At 35.0% G+C, this 24,462-nt stretch overlaps 2 protein-coding genes across 6 annotated transcripts in view; both read left to right on the plus strand.

The window, feature by feature from the left end:
* LOC144962730 (CAP-Gly domain-containing linker protein 3-like) overlaps window positions 1-20,056 on the plus strand; it is a 67,268-nt gene extending 47,212 nt beyond the window's left edge. For all 5 annotated transcript variants that reach the window (XM_078895933.1, XM_078895930.1, XM_078895934.1 and 2 more), the window contains 10 exons: window positions 673-928; window positions 4,312-4,455; window positions 4,990-5,186; window positions 5,811-5,946; window positions 6,769-6,906; window positions 7,810-7,923; window positions 8,333-8,456; window positions 8,779-8,867; window positions 9,932-10,051; window positions 13,280-20,056. In XM_078895933.1, coding sequence (XP_078752059.1) covers window positions 673-928; window positions 4,312-4,455; window positions 4,990-5,186; window positions 5,811-5,946; window positions 6,769-6,906; window positions 7,810-7,923; window positions 8,333-8,456; window positions 8,779-8,867; window positions 9,932-10,051; window positions 13,280-13,605 — 1,644 coding nt within the window. In that variant the 3' untranslated portion in view covers window positions 13,606-20,056. The remainder of the gene's footprint in view (window positions 1-672; window positions 929-4,311; window positions 4,456-4,989; window positions 5,187-5,810; window positions 5,947-6,768; window positions 6,907-7,809; window positions 7,924-8,332; window positions 8,457-8,778; window positions 8,868-9,931; window positions 10,052-13,279) is intronic.
* Window positions 20,057-22,667: 2,611 nt separating this feature from the next.
* Window positions 22,668-23,804, plus strand: LOC144962534 (uncharacterized). The gene has a single exon (XM_078895549.1). It carries the CDS (start codon window positions 22,668-22,670, stop codon window positions 23,802-23,804), a length of 1,137 nt encoding a protein of 378 aa, XP_078751675.1.
* Window positions 23,805-24,462: the final 658 nt, after the last annotated feature.

Genomic DNA, 24,462 nt, shown 5'->3' on the forward strand with positions numbered 1-24,462 from the left:
TCAAAGTGGCGATGTTCTTCCATGGATAGGATCAATGAAGTTTTAATATAATTATATCAAATTACCGAGATGAGATAGATACCATATTAACATTGCAAGTTGTTGAGGTCTGCATTAAATTTTGAACCTATTAATATTAATTAAAACAAGAGTTTCTCAGAATCGAATAACTCCTTACTTAGTTTTCAAAATTGAATTTAGAAGTCCACACCTTGCACTTATATTAGCCGTTGCTATTGTTATGTACTCAAATTTAACAAGATCTGTTAAACCTGAGTGTGATTCAATTTTTTAAAGTATTAATTTTTTCTTCTCACTATTTTTCTTATTACTCACATTACTGAGCCGGTTTTGGAAATACATGATTATTCAAAATGATTCATCCAAAACCAAAAACCCTTATAACATGATTTCAAAAGGAAGTCGTTTTGAGCACTTGTAAAATGTACCGGTTGTCAACATAATGTATTGTTAAAACTACGGTTTTGAGATTAGTGAACTTCTTGCTATTGGAACTTAAAATGACTTCCTTAAATTTGATGTGCATATCAAATGTGTATCTTTAATGCTTACTGAGTTGTGTCTGTTTGAGATTGATTTACCATTTTGAATAAATCTGTATATTAATTTGTTTTTAACACTCACTCTCATGATTATTTTTACTTTCAACAGATTTTAAAGCGAGGAGCCAATATCAACGATAGAGATGGTTTGACAGACATGACCTTGTTACACTACGCAAGTAAATCAGGGGCTGCTGGGATAGGCGATCCCGAGGTGGCCAAGAGTATAGTGTCCATGCTGATAGAGGCAGGTGCTGATGCAAATATCCGGTGCCGATGGACCAACATGTCCGCCCTTCACTACGCTGCTTATTTTGATGTTGTTCCAGTCCTTCGTGTTTTGCTCAAGGCTACAAAAGCTTTAGGTAGGATGAGAGCTGTTTTTCTTTTGTTATGTATGTGCTATTTATTATTTAAATAAGGAAGTTTATCTTAAGTGTTTGCTTCATTCCTTGTGATTATTTTTTTTTTCTGATAAAAATATTATTTTATTTGTATGATTCTGATGACTCTAACTCAGGGAAATCTGAGTGTACAGTGAAGTATGAGTCGCATGGCTAATGCTCTCATAGGGGAAAAAAAAAAAGAAACAAAAACAGCATTTTAAGGTATATAATAATAACTAGATAGATAATGTGAGAAATTTTGATTTATTAGATATTCACTCTCAAAATTTCAAGGTAAAAGACTCCAAGCTAAAGGCTGTGGCTGTGGTAATTTTCTGACTAATGTCTTTATTTATATTCCCAAACTCACCACCATAGAGCCGGAGATTATCTAAGTTTCCTGAGCATTAAATGGATTGTAGCAACGGGACAGGTTTCATGTATATTGCAATATACTTTTCATCAGAGCTTACAGACTCAACTACCTATTTACTGGGGTGGGAGGGGGAGGAGGGGGGGGGGGTATCTTGTCATCACCCAAGATTGGTATAGGCCCCTTTGCTCGCTGGTGGGGTTATTCTGTCTCAGATCTATCGCAACTCTGGTGTGTTTCTGTGTAAATTTGTGTGTAGGGGGCAGGTACCCCTATGACCTTACTGTTGATCTAATCTCTATGACTTGACTTAGATGCCTTTCGCGTCTCGACCGAAAGATCGGGTCGCCTTGGCTGTTTCCAGTATTTCCTGTGTGAGGTGTCTCCAATATTGCCGGTCCTCTGCTAGGGTTCTCAGATTTTCAAGGTCCCCTGCCGTTATGAGACTAATGCTTTGTCCAAGTGTTGTGAGGTTTTTGTTTAGGATCACAGGGAGTGTTGTGATCGGTCTTCCTCTGAAAAGGTTCCTGTGTTTTTGGAAATATCCCGACATGGCTTGGTTAGCTGGTATGTTTTTGTCCCTGCGTAGTCTGTGACCGAAAAGTTGCCATCGTTGTTGTAAAATGTCAAGGGAGATTGGTCTTTCTTTTGTGATCTTATAGAGTGATTCATTTGAGATCTTTTTTGGGTATTTGATGTCCAGTACCCTTCTTAGCTGTGTGCGATGGAAGGCATCCAGATGTTCTTCTTCGGATTTTGTCAACGCCCAAGTGCCGCAGTTATACAGAAGTACCGGTTTTACAAGAGCACGGTACAGTTTCAGTTTGGTTTTTCTCTTTATTTTGTCACCTCTAATCCATACATTGGTGAGTTTACTGAGTGCGGCGTTTGATAGCTGTTTTCTTCTTTGTACATCCTCGGTGTCTCCAATTGTTCTTTTCCATTCCTCTTTGTTCCTCGATATTGTTGTAAATTCGGTTTTATTGGCATTGGAGGTTATATTTCATGAGGGTATTTTGTATGATGTCTATATTTGCTGGTGTTGATCCAATAAAATCTACATCATCTGCATAGGCGATTTCTCTTGGGATTGCATTCTCAATATGAGTCGTTGGTTTTGGAATGACTTTTCGAACTTCTTTCAGAGCGTGTTCTAAGTATATTGTGAACAGAATCGGGCTCAGACTATCTCCTTGGGGGGTCCCGATGTTACTTTCGAACTGCGTCTGTTTTGTGGCCCCGTATATCCTTGGTTGTATCTTTCTGTTGCTGAGGAGAAATCGGATTATTCGGAGCTCGTCTTCGTCTACTATGTCTGTTAATATCTCCAAAAGTTTTCCTCTGTCGATCGTATCAAAGGCTGTGGACATATCGATTCCGGTTATTGTTATGGATATGTTTTCTTTGAGTGCCTTTGCTGCTAACCATTTATGTGTCCATACAACGTCCGATGTGCTTCGGTCTTGGCGAAACCCGCTTTGGCTATGTGATAGATATTTTTCTATTTTCGGTCTAATTCTGTTGAGGACAATAGTTGACAGTGTTTTTCTTATGGTATTCAGTAATGTTATTGGGCGCAGGTTGTTTACGGGTCCTTTCGTTTTTCCTGGTTTTTGTATTGTAATTAGGACACCGTGTTTATGTCCCAGTCTTTGTGTGTTGAGAATGTTTTGTTCATTATGTTTGCAATGCTCAGATCCAGGGAGAGGGTACCGCATTTCAGCAATTCAGCGGGAATTTCATCTTCGCCTGGGGATCTGTTATTGTTTAGGCACTTTATGCTATTTCTAACTTCAGTTGTTGTGATGCGGTTGTTTAGGTCTCCAGGGTTTCCTGAGAAGGGCGATATTTGTGAGACTTGTTTGTGAAATTTCTGCTGAAAGTGGTCAGTTACAATGTCAAGGATATCGTTGGGATTTGTTGTCTGTTTGCCAAATTTATCCTGTAGTTTTGGGTTCTCGAATGGTTTTCGGTTCAGAGATTTCGTCGCTTTGAACATAGACGATGCGTTATTTTTGGACTTTTCTCTATATTATATCAAAATGTTTGTGGTTGCTTCTCCAACTATCCTGTATCATTTTTTTCGGACAGGCTTTACAATCGAGATTCTGTCGTTTAAAAAATAATAAAGGATTCGTTGATAAATTTTGAAATATGACCTGGTATGATGACCATATGTTGCACAGTTTGAAAGCTATCCTAATAATAATTACAAATTTTATCGCTTCTATCATGTAACAACCCTTATATAACTATACTATGCAAACAGATATACTTGAAAACTCATTAGCCATTCCAAAGCTGAACCAGTCATGTATACCTTATATTATATCCATACTGACACTTATATGTCCACGTATTTAAACTTTTTGATGTAAATGTTAGTATTTATGTTATATTGATTTTAATAGGTATTTTATGTGACAGCCTTATATTTCTGTAACTATGAACTATGAACATTTTTTGCTCATCCCTCTTATTTTTTCGTATCAATAAACCATGGTTCTGGTTAAGTCATGGTTGTAAAGAGAAAATCAAGGGGGAGGAAAGGGAGTTTCAGTTCTTATTAATATTTATTTTTCAAGTATTAAAAAAAATTTTTTTCTAATGTTTAAATTTATTTAAGTTTTGACTAAGTTATTTTATGTTTTTATTTTTTTATTTTTTTTATTTTTTAGAATTAAAAAAAAATTATCGAAACTTTCATACTTCTTAAGGAAACAGCATCTTTATTCAGGTTCACACAATGTGATGGATGTGACATGATCCCTGTACCTTTTGGTTGTGAGACAAAGACTGTTTACCCCTGTTCCACACATTTCTCTTTTTGAATATTACTTGTTGGCAAGAGCAATACTTATCGATTTTTCTTCACGTATGCATTTTTGCTCAGAATATAGAGGTCTTTGACGAGAATATAGTATATCGTAATACTGAAAGGAAGAGATGAATATACACAAATATATATTATTAAATTATTATTTTCCAGATATTGACAGTACTTGTTCAGAGTTTGAACATGGCACAGCCCTACACATAGCTGCATCTAATTTGGCTTATGATGCTTGCAAGCTTCTCCTGCAGAGTGGTGGCAGTGCTGCCTTGAAAGACGATCTGGGGAGGAGACCTGCTGGTAAGCACAATAAATCAAAGAGAAAGATTTGGAGTCTTATTATAGTATCAGGGAGCAGGCACTGCTGTAAAAAAAATTCCTGCATTTTTCTTTCTTGCTTTGTCTGGCACTGTTCCATACATACTTTTTCAGGTCTTTATCCTCTCAAGGAAATGGGATCGCAGACTATTGAAGAATAGAATTCCAATCTGTTTATATCAAAATTGTATTGAGGCTTACACAGCTGTACATTTTTTTATTTAAAAAAAAAAAACAATTTTGATTTCCATATTCGTGTATTGTTATAAATTTATTGTTAGCATGAACACCCAATTATTGAATAAAATCGCCATCTTAACATTTTGAGCTCCTTGCAAACTTTAAAAAAATCACATCTTTTAAATTTTGAGCACCTTACAAACTTTGAATACCAAGTTTTAGAATCCAGCAAAAACCTCTCAGTATATATCAATATTAACTATATGCTCTGCACCCCTTCCCCCTGATTTTCAATTGTTATTTGGCTTAGTGCTTATGTTATTTTTCTTTGACCAGATTGTGTTCCAGATCCAGAAAGTTTTGAAGATCCAGAGCTGAGTCTCCTTGTAGCCAAATTAAAAGCCATATTGAGTGAAGCTTTACCCACCAACCCCAAGCCCCTTCCTGTGAATTATGACCTTGTTCAGAGCAAGGTCACCCTTCAAGCATTGGGGTTGACCCTAGGAGACAAGATCATGGTGGGAGGAGTAAAGGTGGGTACTATTCAGGATTCTATTGGGTGGCTTGCATCGCAATTAATTTCACATAAGATTAAAACAATTCACTTTTTTTTGTTGTAGACAAAGCTATTTTGCAATGTTATCTAGAAATAAAGTCTCAAAAAAATAAAGTTGTTACGATAGCTTTGACTGGCATGGATAAAGTCCTGTAAAATTTGTAACAAATTTGTTTTATTGTCTTTTGTGCCTAAATCTCATCATTTTAGGTTTGAAGCTTATTTTGCCACATGTTTTAATCATGAGAGCCATAAATTTAATTATTGATCCGAAATTAATTATGTTTTTGGGGGAGATTTCAAAAAAAAAATTTTCCTAAATAAATATTGAAATATATATTTCATTTATTTTTGTGGGGTTTTTTTTGTTGCTTTTTTATTGATATGATTATTATTATTTATTTATAGTTCGTTTTTGTTTTGATATCAATTTTTTAAAAGAAAAAAAACAAAACTTGAGTAATTGTTGACCTACTGTTTCAAACTAGAAAAGGCACGTTATTAGTTGATAGTTTGACTTAAAAATTTAGAATTAGTCTCTCTTTTTCCTTTTAGTATTAACATAAGTTCACCTTTCCCTACCTGAATGATTGTGTTACAGAGTGGAGTGTTACGTTATTGTGGTCCAGCTGAATTTTCCACAGGGATTTGGGCCGGCATTGAATTGGATGAGCCTGCTGGCAAGAACAACGGCAGTGTTGGTGGAATATGCTATTTCACATGTGCTGACAACCACGGTGAGTTGGGCAGGATACACCCATTAGTAGTTTATTGATTCATGAAATAAAAATCAGATGGCCTTGATAACTGTTATTGATATTTGCAACCTCCCTTCTCAATCCAGTGTTATGTATGATGTCGTTCCCAGACAATATAAACTGTATTTATAGGTAGAGTGATCAAATTTGGTTTTAAAATTGTGTATTTTTCGTGAAATTATTATTATAAGTATTATAATTATTTATTCATTTATTTTTATTTCTGCAGTTTAAGAAACAACAGGCTCTCTTCTAAATTAAACTTGTTCATCTTTATTCAAATTTCATAATTTAGATTTTTAAAATTTAACGTATGGCGATTGATGTCACTTTAATATCAATATTAATTTATAATGGTATTCAATTGAACAGCATTTAATTTTAGTTGTTGTTTTTTAAAAATTCTAAGTATGATTTCTTTTTGAAAATGTTACTTTGTATGTAGAGCTCAGAATTTAAAAAGTTCTGACGAGGAGAAAATAATTCCATGTTTGTTACCTCATTCCTTTTATATGAATTTGTTTTGGGCAGGATTGATAGATTGAAAATTCCAGAGCTTTTTCGTATGAAATTTATTTGCTAATTCTCTCTCTTGACATATGGATGTTTATTTAGCTGGTATTCCATTGCAATAATAATAAAATCACTTTCTGGATCATTGTATTATTAGTATTCATTATTACCGTAAATTTTCAAAGTAACCTAAATTCCAATCACCACTCTGTTCGTTTTTATTCCCATTTGTTTAATTGTTGTATTAAAAACATCTTTAACTGTTATCTCCCTTTTCTGTCCTCCCAGGAATATTTGCCCCAATTAGTAAAGTAACCAAAATGGGAGTCATGCCCAGATCATCCACCCCACCAGCCCCACGCAGGTATTCAGGGAGAGACATGACAGGGGTTGATGTGTCACGAGTCACAGCCAAGATTGATACAGGTGTGTAGTTAGAAATTGGTATAGAACTTTTGTACTAATTTATAAAGGTGTGTAAAAATGTCAGTTCAATCCATAATTAGAAATGTTATTCTGCTGTGGCATTAATGAATATTTCTTGTCAGAAAATATTAATATATGCGTATGTCAAAGACGATATGTGAAGGCCTGATAGTCTTGATATCGTAAATGTTTCAATTTTATTCATGTGTATGTAGAATAGATGCCATCTAGAGATATGAGGTTGGTTGATCAGAGAAGAGGTAGGATAGGGACGAAGTTGTCATTAGTGAGAGAATTAATTATTGAGCTATCACCTTACAAACCTGGCTTTGGTCCAGCAGCATCTCATATTTTTTTTCCTTAAGGCAGAAACTTGACTTGTATTGCTCAATTTGTAATGCTACTGTGTAGATCTTGTATAACTATAAGCTTGTTATTTCAAACAAACAAACAAAAAAAAAACAAAAAAAAACCAGTATATTTTGGTGTTGTTAGGCCTTTGAAGTTGATAATTCTCTAACATCCAAAGCAGAGGACAGATGTTTATTGTGTGACGAGTGGTGATGGTGGTTGTGGTCCACTTCGCATAACAATGATGAATGTAACAATCCATTGTTAGTTCACCCCACACCTCCTTCCTCACCAACCTGCTATGTTGAGGCACTCTTAGAAATTTTAATCTTAAACAAGCATAAAGGCAATGAGAACAACTCTTTAATATTGATAATCATAAAACATGGACAAGTTTATTGAAGAAAACAGGATTTAGGCATATTCAAAATCTATTTTCAAGTTGGATATTACTTGTTTTTTAACGTGGCTTTTTATTACCTTCTTAATTAAAAAAAAAAATGCTTTTCATGCTTTGGATTGAATGTGTTTGTTTTTCTAATGTCTCGACAGGTCTGGCAAAACAAGCAACAATAGAGCATGGGTTTGAAATAAATGATAGAGTCATTGTCGCAGGTCAGAGGAAAGGAACAGTTCGGTATATTGGAGACACTCAGTTTGCACCGGGTAAGACTATATTACTGAGTCTTTAAACTAAATAGTGTTTCTTTTGTGTTTTCAAACTTGAGTTTATCTCAAAGAGTCTTTAGCAAATTAAAAATGTTACAAGCAATATTTTTTATTTATTTTAGTGCTTATCAATGTGACAAAACGAAATTTATTTGGAGAAATTAAGTATTGACAAAAACAACTTTTTGATAGACTTTGTTAACTTCAATTTACTCTTTTTACATGTTTTATTTTTAAAGGTAGACGTCTAGCACTCAAGCGTAGTTTTGAGAGTGAAAAGATGCCAAAATGGCTGGTTATGTGAATTTCAAGACACTCAATTTTTGTAGGACTCTTGTCTCTTTATTTGAAAAGTCATTGTGAAGGATTAATTTATATATATTTATTTCAACCTTTTCTGTTGCAGGTCTTTGGTTTGGTGTGGAGCTGGACAGACCAGCTGGCAAAAATAATGGGACAGTAAATGGAGTAACCTACTTTGACTGTAAACCAAAACATGGGGTTTTTGCCCCAGCCACACGTATACAAAAGTAAGTATTGTTACGGTTTATTGGAATACGTGTTTTAAAGATTCACCTATATTGACCAATAGGTTATCTGAAATAAAGCCTCCTTAAATTTATTGTATTATTATTTTTTTCTTTCTTTCCATTAAGAACTCGTGAAAGACATTTATTTTTTACAATTTTTAATTTCTTTGAACTATATTTAAAAAGGATTAGAGCATAAACAGGTAATTGATGGCTTGAACTATGCTCTGGACACTTCACAAGTTATAGATATAACACTAATCACAAGGATTTGAAAAATAATAAAAATGAATAAAATATTTTCTAATTTTTCTTTTGACAGATTGGGTGACAAACGTTTCAGCTCGAATGAATCTCTTGACACAATTAGCTGGGGAGCTGTATCTGAGAGAGTGGAAAGGAGGCCTGCTTGTGAGTCACTTAATCAGTAATCTTTTATCAAAAATGCTTTTTCAAATTCAAAATAGGTCATAATTTAACCTGTAACTTCATGCACCAATTGAAAAAAGTCAGCCTTCTCTCATTTGCCAAACTTTGAATATAGTGGAGAAGTGATTTATGTATTATTGAGTAGATATGTAATGATATAGGCAAATGAAATTGTATCTCAATGTCTTTCTTATTTTGTAACACAGTTGACTCCGCTTAATCGCACACCCTCGGGAGTTCGGGTTAGTGTGTCGATTAAGCGGAGTGTGTGATTACACAGAGAAGCTAATTAAAGCATCTAAGCACCAGCTATGATGTGCCATTCATGTAGGCCTTCCCATCTGAGTTTTCTAGGGTGTTCTGTCTGTCATGTTCAAGACATGGCCTCACTAGAAAGTTATTTTGGGGGGTGTTTTTTATTTTGTTGGGTTTTTTTTTCATTTTGGTTGTTTGTTTTTTAGGGCTTTTTTAACAATAAACCCTTGTCTCCAATCTCACGAATATTGGTATATCATCTGTCAAGCGTTCTTCTTGGACGAAGTGGCGTAGTTTGTCCACCATGTCAAGTTTTCAGTGTTTGTCAGGGTTTGCATGTCACATTCCGATGACTCATCTTCATCTCCATTACCCAGGCATTGTCTTTTGTGGCTGAACAGAGTCCAATAGCTCTTGAGATGTTAGTTCACCACTGATGGGTATGTTGTTGTCCATTGTAACAAATTGATCATATGCTTCAGTCGAAAAGTTTTGTGGAATGGGAACATCATCGTTGATTTCATATGGCTGTTGGTTGTCACTCTAATAAAGACGGAATCAAGGTGCAGCAGCGATTAAATGGAGATGGTGTGCGATTAAGTGGAGGGATTATATAGACAAAAATCAGTTTTTCGTATATGTGTCACGAAAAAGCGGAGTGTGCGAATAAGCAGAGTGAACTGTAATATCATTTTAAGTAAGTTTCTCACTTTATTATAATGTCATTTTGTTGATAAATTGGATTAAGATTTATTTATGATTTTAATTATTAAAAATTATCTTTCTCACAGCTGGGAGAAGTAGAACGCCAACAAGAGGAACTAATAAAGCAAATTTATCTCGAGTCCCTGGAAAAGGCCCGGGGCAAGTGTTGGAAGTTGGAGTGACTGTCCTGTGTAACAATGAACTTGGTGAGTCACAGATTTTATTTTGAACTGTATCACATACAAGATCGTTTTGTAGGCAAATGCCCACCCAAATCTGACTGTTGTCTTTGTATTTATCACAAATGTTTTGAAACAGTTTTGCAAAGAATCACACAGGGATACTGTACAACATAGTTCATTTTAAATTTGCATGTGCCAGAACATTGTAAGCTTTGTTGATTATCTGGAGGGCAGATATTTTTTTTTTTTTGACAAGCAGAGGCATATATTAAAGATAGCTCTGGCTAAGGCCAGTACTAAGTAAGATTGAAGGCCAATGTGAGTGTCAAGAACCTAAGAGACTCGTCAACTCTTGGTTCAATGTCCCATAGAAATGTTACAATTTCACAAAATGTAAATTATATTTAGCTGTCTAATAACTCTCAAAATCTCAAGATTAGTTGGTGTGAGAGGTTCTTTAGTGTATCGTTTCAAGTAAAACCTTTTTGTGCTATAATATAATCTATTGGACATGTCAAACCAAAGCTTTAAACTGCATATGATGATTTTGTAATAGACGATGACAGCTTATTTCAAAATATGATAGGTGGTCCTACAAATTTACAATAGTCCAAAATTGGTTGTATTTTATTATCCTCATTACAATCAATTTCAGATATCTGAATCAATCTCAATTTGAGTTTGTCCTTTCGGGGTAAGATATCCCTCTTAAACCCCAAACTGTTGTTCATGCACCATTTAAAAACTTATAAAAATGAGAACCCCTAATTTTGATCGATTTTGATTTTGTTTCAAATGAGGCTGGATTGATCCCCTCCAATTGCTTCCCGATTTAACCCAGTCCTATTTCGGATGGATATGCAATATAACCTTTCATTCTGTCGTTTTAGAACTCATGAAAATTTATATTATCAAACAATAAAAAAGCACGGCACATGTGTTTTGTTCTTTCTTTTGGTCTTGGATGAGAATTCATAATTGGAAGTTCAGATATTTATTATCCTTTTAAAATACATTTCATTTTAATTTATAAAGTTAAAGATTTGACCCCTCCTCTTCATCTACTAGTTATCATGGCATATTCCAGAGTTAAATTAACATTTCAGACTTCTGAGGAGTAAAAAATCATATTTTCAGAATGCTAAAAATTGTCATTAACATATTTTTTCTTTTGATTAATGCCAGTACAGAGGAACTTCTTATCTTGATTCAGACTATATTTTTTAAAAGTTGTGAATGATTTGTTGCTTAATATTTTACCCATTACTTTTTGCATTTTGTTTTGAAATTTTACAAATGTCCGATATGCCCTTCTTAATTTTATTTGCTTTTCTTCTTAGTCCTATGATTGCAAGTTGTCATATTGTTATGCTTTTTTCATTTCCCGTAAACAATTCTCACTATAATAGAGTTTTGTTTAAGAATTTATAGTTGTTTGCTTTTAAGGTTTGAACTCTGGTACTGACTCTCTCTCTCTCTCTCTCTCTCTCTCTCTCTCTCTCTCTCTCTCTCTCTCTCTCTCTCTCTCTCTCTCTCTCTCTCTCTCTTTCTCTCTTTTTTTTTTTTTTTTTTTTAAATTTTTCTGTCAGTAGGTTTGTCAACTACTTCGAGGTCCTCAATTCCCTCACCCCACAAGTTTGGGACGTGTGGTCAACGTTTGCTATTTGATTCCCCATCTCTGTTATTGCCTTCTTTATTGCTTTTTGTCTTTGTCTTGGAATGAGAGTCATAGACCTGACAATTAGTTTTTTTACTTGGATTTTCCCATTTTTAAAGATTTGATAAAGATTTTGACCGGATTTTAAAATCTAGTTTTTACTTGTTTTTGATAATACTTATTTGACCATAGCTATATCTCAATCATTAAATGTTGTATATGGCATACCTTTATTGAATTCCATAAAATGTTTTATCTTTGATGTTATCATCACTCGATCTCATTTTCTGGAGCATTCATTTTTTGTCAAGGTTTTTTAGGCTTTGGCTTCAAACAAAAGAGAATAAAATTTTTGTTTTGAAGTCAAAATTGGATTTTATTTCTAATCCCTATTCCATGGCATTATACGTTTTTAAAATGTTACTGGGATCTATTGCGAAAAAAGAGACAACTGCTTGTCACTACTCGGGATGATATAGTTTTTCTTTTCTTGTCCCTCTGATTTACATAAATGTGTAGCTGCTTGATCTTGATTTGTATTTTGTATTATTTTGGCTGGATTCGATACGATTGTCTCATGAGCTTTTGAATTGGTCTCAAACCAGATTCAGGGATAGGAAACTTCCTTTGTTTACTCTAAGTATGCTCTTTTTCCCCTTAATTTCTTTTATCACTAATAAACTTGATATCTAAAGTTTTCTATTATCTAGTCTTGATCTAGTCTTTTTACATGTCTCAGACCTGTACAATATCCTACAGGTGTCAGATTTCGGACAATATTGTTTTACTCTTTTCATCACCATTTTGTACATTTTGTAACTGTATAGTTGACTGAAAACATTGACGCCGTATGTTACATGAATAACTTTCAGACAATTTTGTCGGCTGCCACTTTCGGCCATGTTTGGAAAAGCACTGAAATGTCCTAAAATGGTGCCCATAAAACAAAACTGAGAAATAAATAGGATTATCAAGCAGAGAAAATTTAAGCATGTTCACATTGAAGTTTTAATAAATATTTCATGGTATAAGAGTTAATTTTAGTCCTGTGGCTTTTCTTTCTTATTCGGATTTTTTTGTTTTGTTTTCAAAATGGAGCTTTGGTAACGAATACTGAAAGTTAGAAGTGACAAAATTGAAAGTGTCATGAAAAATGACAGCATAATGTTGGATTGTGCATGGTGGATAGAGTAGGTCCCCAATGATCCCCTTGTCATCCTCTTTGATGATGTGAAATAGTCTTTCATTTTTTTTTTCTTTCATAAAATGAATGAAATAATATTTATTTATTTTTTTCATTGATATTTTCTTTTATATCTTTCTTTTTATTTTCCTTTTTAAGATTGTCATCTCTGTTCTATGACTAGTACAGCATGGATTCCAATGTATATAATGAAACAGTTTTTTAAAGATCTTTATTTCATCTAAAGATTAACAAGATGATAACGCTTTACATTATAGTATTATGAAAAAGGCATTGAGATGGAGAAATATATTCTTGCCATGGTTTATGTAGATTGCTATTCATTTATACTTAAGTCATGTGAATTTTTCAATGTGTTTCACCAGTCCCTGTTCTTGTTTGCCTCTCACAGGTGTCATACGCTACATGGGTACCACTGACTTTGGAGAGGGCACATGGCTTGGAGTTGAGTTGAGAAAACCCAAAGGCAAGAATGATGGAAGCGTGCAAGGAACCCGTTATTTTACCTGTCCTCCAGATCATGGCTTGCTGGTCAAACCTAGTAGAGTCACTGTCCGGGGAATCAATGGGGCTAAGCTCCTGGCTGAACAAAATTCTATGTCTCAATCCGTAGGAAAGGTGTCACAAACACATGGTGGTGGAAGTAGCAATCATAGTAATGATAATAATAGTGTGAATAGTTATAAGGTCAGCACTCATGTCAATGGTAAATCCTAGTTCTAGTTTCCCTCCCTGTGAAGGAGTCCTATCAAATTATGAACATTTTTCAAATCCAAAATGATAAATTTATCAAATTAAAATAGAATTTGTAGCTAAAATTATAGTTTAAAAGAATCAGAAATACTTTGTACACGGCGTCTAATCTGCACTATAAATCTGACCGTTTAGTTTCCCGCTGTTCCGAGCGCCGACGTAACCTCACCCGACAGGTAACCGGGGTCAACAGCGGTCAGCCGATATCAATTCCCAGAACGTAGATTTGACGTGCATTGGGTGATACCAATGGATGATTTCCGTACCAATTAACCTCACGATCTTCGTGACGATGCAATTCCACCCAAATGCAAAGAATTCTCGCAGACCTCCTCTTTCCATCGGTCCAATTTTTATTTCAATATCTCCAGTACTTATTCCACAAGCCGTGATTCAAATTCACATATTTTTCTATAACATTTAAATAAAATTACTTGTAATTACCTCAGGATTCTAAAAAAACGTTGCTATAAACTTTAAATTTTTTTTGGTGTGATTCACAAGGCACAAGTTTTACTACGAAATGAGGTAAGTTTCATTTACTCTTCAGTTTTCATTATTTTGTAATGATTATTTTTCCGCGGTAGGTCAGGTAATAATGATATTACCTCTTTAGCCTTGTTATTGAAACGTAATATTTCGCTGCGGTTTTATTGTTAATTGTATTTTTATTTTTTATTTTTTTCAATGATGAGTTAATTTGATTTTTAAATTGCATAATTTGAATTATCTTGCTAATGTTTAATTTTAAATGACATTGTGTGTTGGGCCTCAACTTAGCTCAACTGCTTGTTAGAATTTTCCTTGCCCCCCCCCCCCCCCTTTCTTTCACCAAATTGGGTGAAGTATTTGGTTTTTCTTTTTCCAAATTTTATGTACGCTGTTATGTATGCATGGATATGAGAAGTAATACAGAGTGTTTTAAAACTCATTTTATTCATTAATTCACTATATCATTGCTTACATCGCTCAGTCAATTTTGAATTTTCTCTTACAGCATGGACCACACAATTGCAAGTCATAACCAAGCAGTGAATTCATTATGTAGGACATGTCGTGGTATGCTTTGTTTAACACAGAAATAGAAACGTGCCCGCAAGAAACCATTTAAATGTTCAAATTATTCTAATAACATTCTTTTAGTCTATGGGACTGACACGGCATTGGACAAGCAAGGAGCACACTCATAATTTATGTGTAAAAAGTACACATTATAAAGCACATTGAACACACGACTCATTAGCTTCTTTGTATTTTCTCATTGCCAAGACGCTAATAATAAATAAATCAACCTTGAAACGGGTTGCACTTGCATGTTTGATATCGACAGAGTAGAATATAACAACAAACTCCAAAACGCAGGAGAGACTTTCAAATCTCATGCACGAGCCACTCACCCTCAGGGATGGTCTTATTGCCTCTGAATTGGACAGAATACCGCATTACACAACAGGCTTACCACAGCAGATCATTCATTGGCAACCACTGCCACAAATACTAACAAGAAAAAGTCGACACGCAACTCACACTTCCAATTATCCAACAAACAAAGAACTGCACCCACGACCCACTCATCATTGATGACGCTTGCAGTATTGGATTAATTTTCGACAATATAAACAAGGCCTATAGTCATGTGCACAACTTTATTTCACACACAAAATCGATCAAAGCAGACACGATCCAATATATTCAAAGTGCAATAAAACATTACACGATACATACAGAAAATATTTTCCAAACAAAATAATCCCAAAACAACACCTCCTTGAGTACCAGTGCATACCACACATCACTCAATATAAGTTTGGACTTAGACTTCTTGGAGAACAAGGCACAGAGACCTGTCACCAAACAACAGCAAAATTGGAAAAAAAAAGAGCATCCGGCATTATCAATGATATGAATAAAATGCGATTTGTCATCAACGCAATTCAGTTAAAGACCAGCCCCAAACTACACTGACGAGTTTGAATGCTCGTAGCGGATATATTTGTGTTGAGGAAAAATACGTTTTTTGTGAGGAGAAGTATTTACATCTTCTCTTTATAATACATAAAATTCAGACAAATCCATAGCAACGTTTTTTTTTCTCTAATTTTTGAAATGTTGCACCCGCTAAAATTTTTTGTGTAATTTGTTACCGTTCATTGATAACTTATATTGAGAAATTTAGTAATACTATGAAAAAATAAAAAACACACAGTAAAAGTAGAAAATATAAACTTTTATACCAAGTAGTGATATTTCAACTCATTCAATATGGGTGTCTAACAGACAATAAAACAAAACATTGTTAAATTGAGTGAAACGGCAATCCCCGTTAGGTAAATTCCTCTCGGTGATTGACCGCTCACCGTGACCGGGTCAGCAGGTGTCAGGAACGGGATCCCGTCTCAACTAAACTGTTGTCGTTGTGTACGCTGTGTGTAGAACACTTCACTTATCTTTTGCGTCATGTGTTTACTTTATCAAATTCAATTTTGTTGAAATGATTGTCCCGATGCCAATATCCACCATAAAGATGATATTGCTATGCTATATGTCCATTCGACTTAGATGAGAGTCAAGAATCAAGTCCTGCAGCTTTGTAATTAAGGAGCATATCACTGATTCTGTATTATTGCCTTGACTCATTTCCATTTATTTACGATGATTTCCTCGTATTTTACTCAATTGGACTTAGAGGATTCATGCATGTGACTATTGTCATAGCATCATTCTCTGATTAGATTTACACCACTCTATGCAAGTTGCACCAATACATGTCGGTCTCATTTGATTTGTTGCCAAATAATGAAACCAAAATTCACATGTCCAAATGTCCATCAGTATCATTTAAAATATAATTTATCGGGTCAGTTGGAGATGAGTGCTTCCAGATTAATGCCAATGTCTTCTACATTGTTTTGATCATATTGATGATTAAAAATATTTTCAGAGATTTAACGAGTTGAAAGCATTTTACGTTTTCCTCTGAGCACCTGAGCGTTTTTTAGTCTCTATAGTGTCAAATTTATGATTGCATAATTGTGTTCTATTATCCCATTGCCATCCATTACGGACTCACTATCAGTATCAGTCGCATTTGATAAAAGTGTATTAAAATAGTTTAAGAATGTCTTGACACAGCTGATTTTCCATATGAATACAGTACTCACTGGATTCTAGCACACACTTGGGAGAAGCCAAAAGACGTGCTAGAATCTGAGCATGCTGAAATCCGATGCTCATGGGAGGTAACGACTTATTATCATATAGATAAAAGTTGGTCACCCAGCTCCAGCATATCTTATTGTGCTAGAACCCAGTGAGTACTGTACTGCCGTCTTAAGGAAAAAGACTGTATCTTTACTTGGAATAAGAGGCCACATACAGTCTTTTTCATTAAGACAGCAGCGTATACAATTTGCTTCCAAAGTGGCTCATGCCAAACAATGCTGCTGCAACAAAGGGGCTGAATCTGCTTTTGTAACATGTTACTTTTAATCAAGTTGTATTGTTGAGAGCATTTAGAGAGTTTTTTACAAACATCAATGCATTTTCAGCAGAACATTTTTTGAATTGACAAATACAGATGTTCCCAATTTCAATTGCGAACTGTTTTGATTAACATTGACATGGTTTTATTTTTTATATATAGGATGGGCAACTACGCTTGATCCCAAGTGAATAAACTCCTGTAGTGAAATCCACATGAAAAATCTCCATTGTCTCAAAACTTACAGATCAAAGCTAGATATGGTGTCCTAATGCTGATTATTATAACACATTGATTCATTGCCTACATTGTCTCGTAATTTTTGAAATTTATGCATTTAATGTCACATTTTTTACAACACAAAGGAGGTCAGTTGGCACTGAGTTGTTCTTTCTATATTTTTAACAGCTTTATTTCATTTTTAAAATTATCATCTGAAGTTGTTCATCAAATTTATTATCTGTTTATGACTTGTTGCTTGAATATATAGGTGAGAAAAATTCAACGAATGTGAAAACTGAGTCTAAAAGTTTTCAATTTTATTAATTTACTACCTTTTTCATCCCAAAAAAATATGCATTCAACTTATAAGCAATATAACATGCTTCTTCATTGTGCCTTGAAATTTTTAAAGCGCAGCTCATGACGTGAAAAATAACGAAGGAATCGACTTCAGTTATTTTTTATGGCAAAGACATTTTTATAATTTTATTTTTAATAGTTTACTGAATTGTATGTGAAATATGTCCTGGAATAAACATTCTTGCTTTGCGCTCACCCAAGCCGGGATCCTTTGCCAGAACAATCAAGAATGTTTCTTTCCTTGGGAGATCATATTATCAATTGCAGATGTTTGCCCTACTTATGTATTTTTAAAAATGATTACATGATAAAGAGTTAAAAATCTCAAATAACTAAAAATGAACGGACCAAATAAGTGCTGAGTTTTTGAAGAGCTTTGTCATGTCGGATTCAAATCTTTGCAATGGCTAAAAGAATTCTCAGTGATTCAATTGTGAAACTTTATTGGGTCATTTGGATCATTGGGAGTGATGCCCTCCTGTCAGGAATCCTCAAAATTGACCAGGAAAGTCACTTTTGGTGTGTTTATTATCCCCCTATATCTTTTTCTCTCCATTCCACGTGCTTTCTATCTTTATCCTTGAATGACATTTACCTGATTTTGCCCTAGCATGGAACCTTTAGCCTAGTGCGTCTGATGGGACTTTTAGATATTCTCAAACAAGGCACAGCTTGGTCTTGGACTTTACTTTTGGTCCCTATTTCTATTTGAATCGGTGCCCTTTGTATTATTTCAGAAAAGTGAGTGGAGCATGCACTTATTTTAATAATAACAAGAAATGGAGTGAGTAGGAAAGTGCCAGAAGACAACAGAGAATAAAAACTTTGCAGTGGCGATGGGGGCTCGAACCCACATCATTACTGGTACGACGACTCCACCTGGCCTGGGAGATTGTGACTCTACCATATGAGCTATCCACGACCGCTTTTTCTTAGTCACCCATGAGCGTCAGTGTACTTGAAATCATTTTAACTTATTTATTTCATGAAGACAAAAAGTGTCCAAAAAACAAAACAAAATAAACCCAAATTCCATTGGTTTTAAAAGGATAAAAAAAAGAAAGAAACCAAAGTGAACAATAAAGCATAGCCCATATCAACCCACCAGGCTATTTTTTAAAGAAGATTTTTAAATTGTCTTCAATTATATTAATTTTGATTATAATTTTTTGTGTTTTTTTTTGTTGAAAAGCGTTGATAAATGACATGTAATATTCAATATAAGATGTGAGCATTGGTGCTGATTTTATTTATGGGGTAATCGATAAAACAACGCAGTGATTTTATTTATTTTATCTTGTAATTTATTTTGCATTATTTAGTATGCTTTCACTATTGAAAAATAATAATATATATATGTAGATATTTTTTTGTGCTCAACAGTCAAGATCATTTTTGTTCTCATGATACATTGCTTAAGTTAAAAAAAATTTAAACTCTTTTATCACTGTACGGCTTTGTGACCTTGTGGTATGACATTCATCTTTGGACTGATAGGTCCCTGCTTCAGGCCCACTCTGGGCGATGCAAAAGTTAGTCGTGAAAAAAGATTCTTTACTCACATTCTTTTTCTGCACTCAGGTCTAAAATGAGGACCTGGCCGTAATCAGCGTTGTTTCTGTCCCCCCAAAAAATTATAATAAATTCTCAGCATAAAAAATTTAGGTTACCGAATAATATGGTTATGTAGATAAATTGTCCTTTTATGAAAAGTGATTAATGTAAATTGGAGTTGGAATCCAGTCAGGAATTACGAATTTCTTACAATGTAAAATTTGTATATTTTATATCACTTTGGCAAAACCTTGTCATACTGTTTCATGTTTTTCGACCAACGATGAGAACAATGGTTAAAGTGTTTGTCTCCCTTTCCTTCCCTTCCCCTTTTCCATTTGGTATTTTGATAAATATGGCCATGGTCCTAACTCTATAACAAGGTTTTACCATATGATTTGCAAGTTGTTTTAAGCAGAGCTTCTTTGGGTTTTGTTTTTACTCAGAATTGACTTTTTCTAATCATGTCAAATTTTTTTTTTGATGGATCAGGAATGAAAATAATAGAGAATTTTAACTTCTGACAATTTTATCATTTTGCATGTATGTCAAATACGCACATTCTTCTTGTTTTTGTTCTGTATGTATTTTCATTTTATACATTACTCCATTTATGGTCGTGGCATTGTAAATCATTGTCATTTTGCGTGTATCATTTGGGCTTCCAGATCTCAAAATTCAATTCTATTTATGATTATAAGATGGATTAGATTAATGATAGAAAATGACAATGATTAAGAGGATATTAAATGGACCAATTAAATAAAACTGCATTTTAAAAGCTTTTAAACAGTTAAACGTCAAGCTTCTTGTTAATTTGTTATCGGCGTCATGGTCGTCGTCATCATCATCATCATCATAATCATCCATCATCATCATCAATATCATTATCAGCAACAACAACAGCAACAAAGTCTCTTTTGGCCAAGTCCTTAGCCTGTGCCTTTTTCTTTGACGCTTATTATAAAGATTTTGGGAGCGAGATGGCCGAGTGGTTAAGGCTTTGCACTGTGACCCGGGAGGTGCCGGGTTTGATCCACACTTCAGACACCTTCGTATTTTTTTTCATTGGGCAAGGTTATTAACCCCCGGTTTGCTCACTTTGGACAACATGGGTGATTCTTGTTATCATCAGACGTTTGGATGGATTATCAATTATACTTATACTCCTAACTGGAATGCGTAGGGGACCACATAGTATGGTGGAAGGGCGTAATTTATTTTTTAAACTATAAGGATTAGTAAATTGTAGCCATGACATTTAGACTAATCCATCATTTTTCCTTTGTTCTGGTGTTGAACTGACAAAACAACATCCCAAGCGCTACAGATTCCCCCTCCACCTTAGAAAATGAAATTAGCGACGTGGCGCTTTTAAACAACTAAATGTTAAGCTCGTTAATTTGTCATCAATTTCATTATAGCACCAACAACAGTAGCAAAGTCTCCTTTTGGCTGCGATCCTTAGCACGTGCCCATCTCTTTGTCACTTCTAAGGATTCGTAAATTGTAGCAATGATAGTTTGACTATTCTATCATTTTCCGTTGTTCTGATGTTGAATTGACACAACAGTGTCCCAAGAGCTACAAATTCCCCCTCCACCTTTAAAATGAAAAAGCAAATAGCGATGGGTGGGATCCCCTCAGTGTTCTGGATATTGGGGTTCTGTATGAGTCAAACTTTACAGTATCTTCCATCTCTCTATATCATTTGTAGCTTTGTGTCATGATGTTATCTGGGTGATGTAAATGTTGCTGCTCGAAGCTCGAAGAAATAAATAATAATAATTTAATTACAAAAACAGATAAAAATTAACGTTTCAGGTTTCCCCATTATCGACAAAACAAAATGATGAGTGAGATAATGTGGTAGTGGTGTAGTTGAACTACGCCACTACCACATTATCTCATTCATCTGTAGTGTTTCATTCATCCTGTTTTGTTGATAAAGGGGAAACCCGAAACATTAATTTGATATGTTTTTGTAATTAAATTGAAGCTTACATTCAATTTCACATTATTACTCATTTGTTATCTGGGTGGGATCTTCTAACCCCCCCCCCCCCCCCCCCCCCCCCCCATGATGGGCAGGAGGTCTCTCGCTGTGTCTTCTTTCCACCGTGTGTTCCGAGTTGCTTTCTATATTTGTTTTGGAATGAGATTACTGTACTTGGTTTGGCCTGGCCCTGGCTGAGAGGGAAACAGTCAAATGTGTAGTATTAGTTTTTGGAGATGATTTTTTCCCTTGTAAATCATCTATCTATTATGAACTGTGTTTGTTTCGAATATCATGTTTTGAAAGCATCTGAGTGTATTCCTCTTGGTAGGATCATGTGCTTGTGTCTGGATGAGACTTGGTGATGAACGAAGTAAGTGATGGTGTGCTCTTGGAATTTACACCTGTTCTCTATGTGAACCCTTCTCCTTTGTCTTACTTATTCTCATGTGCTTTATATAAATCTAGACTTCTTTTTACTATCCCATTTTCTGTCTTTTTACTGGCGCAGAAATGACCTTAAAGTGTTGTAAGCGCCATAAAACCTTCAAAAACAAAAACAATCTTTCTGTTATGAGACCACGGATTTTTTCCAGGGTCTCTCCGATTTTTTAAAACTCACTTTTTTCTCCCAGTAAAAGGATCGATATACTTACACCCAAGAACCACTTATCACATTGCATCTCATGAAAGGCTAGTAAAAAAGGGTTAATTTAGATTGTAAACAAAACAAATCGATCAGCACTTGGTTTACAACATAAACAAACCTTCTATTTTTAGCTGTTCTCGTAATACTACTTGATAAGTGATGCGTTTTTCTGAGGTGTAGCATTAACTTTATTGATAATCATTGTATTTATATTTTTTCTTTGGTGAAATGTAGACTTCAATTTGGGAACGTCTCAATGTGTTAAGACAATTCGTCACAAATATACAATAGGGGACGTTCACGAGACCGCTGTAGAATGACACGCATCTGTGACGAAATGTTCATCATATCAGTTAAGGCAGAATGATTGTAGTCTGACTGACATATTATTCTTTACTGTAACCATGCAGATTTTGTGATTGGGTGGCATTTTATATTTGCTTTAGTTCAGACACACGGATTGATGCTCTTTGGATCTACCCCCGGTCACTGCTTGGAAGTCTCCTTTGTCTGAGCTATTTTCCCTAATAGTATTTAACTACATTAAAGCAATGAGAAACTCTAGAACCGTTTGTTTTACTGCAGCCGATATACCGCCTTAAAGTGATCCAAACGCCGAAGACCGAATGGAATGGCTCAGGATAACAATTATACCGTCTACTTTAATGCTGATAGGAGCCACTTGGAGGAAGCGCTGCGTCACGTGATCACTTTTTAGCGTTGCTTTAGCGTTGATCACTGGAGCCCACCAACTTCAATTTGATATGTCAGTGACTTTAAGTGATAAAAAGAAAGATCAGATTATTTGTATGATTGAGAACCTTCCTTCTTCCATCTCAGTTAGATTTTTAGCTAAGATTATCGGCATGTTAGTCGCCTCTTTCCCTGCTGTTGAATATGGACCTTTATTCTATAGAAGTCTTGAGTGTCAAAAAATTGAGGCTCTCAAACAAGTATATAACTTTGATAGATATATTAAAGTTTCAGTTCAATCTTTTATTGAATTAGAATGGTGGAAGTCTGAAGGCGTCCACAGTAAGAAACGATTACATATAGATAACCCTTCTTTTGTGATGAGAACTGATGCTTCAGGTCATGGCTATGGAGCAATTATGAATGATGTTGCCACACAGGGTATGTGGACGGAAGAAGAGCAGATGGATCACATCAACGTTCTAGAAATAAAAGCAGTTTATTTAGGACTTCAATCTTTGTGCAAAGATATTTCCAATTGTCACATTCGGGTAGAAGTAGATAATATGACAGCTGTTTCTTACATTAATAACATGGGGGGAACCCATTCAGTTAAATGCAATGACATCACACGAGAGTTAATTTTATGGTGCAAAACCAGGGGAATATGGATTTCAGCATGTCATATTCCCGGAGTGGAAAATACCATTGCTGATGATTATAGTAGAAAATTATCTATTCATACTGAGTGGTCGCTTAATCGAGCAGAGTTCAATAAGCTTTGTGATCATTTTGGAAATCCAGAAATTGATCTTTTTGCTTCTAGAACCAATTTTCTTATTCCCAAATATATGTCGTTATATCCTGACCCATCTGCCTGTGCCATTAATGCCTTTTATCATTTATGGGCTGGATTTGTGTATTTATTCCCTCCATTCAATATGATCCCCAGGGCTCTACAAAAGATACAACAAGACAAAGTATCGCGAGCGTTGGTGATAGCACCAATTTGGCAAACACAGACTTGGTTCCCCAAACTTATGACTATGCTGATAGCGCCCCCGGTCCATCTAAAAGCCTCAAAACACCTATTGACATTGGCATCAGACAGGGCAGCTGTGCACCCTTTGTATCCAAAACTAAAGTTGATGGCTTGTCTCTTATCAGGGCAAAAATCCGGAAACAAGGAGTTTCCAAGCACGCCTTAAAAATAATTATGAAAAGTTGGCGTCGCAACACCCAAAAACAGTACAATAGTTACTTACTGAAATTTATCCAGTTTTGTGATGCTGATGGGGGACCCTATGAGTAAAAATGTTCAGACTACTATAGCTTTTTTGACAATATTATTTCAATCTGGATTGGGATACAGTGCCATCAATACAGCGAGGTCAGCAGTGTCAACATTGAACGAGACCGGTTCAGATCCGCTAGTGTGTAGATTTATGAAAGGTGTATTTCATTCTCGACCCACTCGTGCCCGTTACACTACTGTTTGGGACATATCTACTGTGTTAAATTATTTAAGATCACTTTCCCCTGCTCGTGATCTTAACCTTTTTATGTTAGGAGCCAAACTTCTTATGCTATGTGCTCTTGTTACGGGACATAGGTGCCAATCATTTCATGCCATGACTATTGAATCACTTTGTTTATCTATTCATGATAGCAAAGCTATATTCCATATTAGTAAATTGCTTAAACATAACTCGCCTTCTAATCCTCAAACAATTATTACACTCCATGCATTTAATGAGGACAGGCGGATTTGTGTTATGACATATCTACGAGCATACTTGAAACGGACTAGACCACTTCGATCTTCTAATAAATTGTTTATTAGCACCCTTAGCCCTCACTTAGGAG

The sequence above is a fragment of the Berghia stephanieae genome, chromosome 1 (genome assembly GCF_034508935.2).
Source record: "Berghia stephanieae isolate SIO BIC M18660-M18661 chromosome 1, UCSD_Bste_1.3, whole genome shotgun sequence".
NCBI lineage: Eukaryota > Metazoa > Mollusca > Gastropoda > Nudibranchia > Aeolidiidae > Berghia > Berghia stephanieae.

Coding starts and splice junctions, on each gene's coding strand:
- LOC144962534 (XM_078895549.1), top strand. CDS start 22,668: ATGTCAGTGACTTTAAGTGATAAAAAGAAAGATCAGATTATTTGTATG.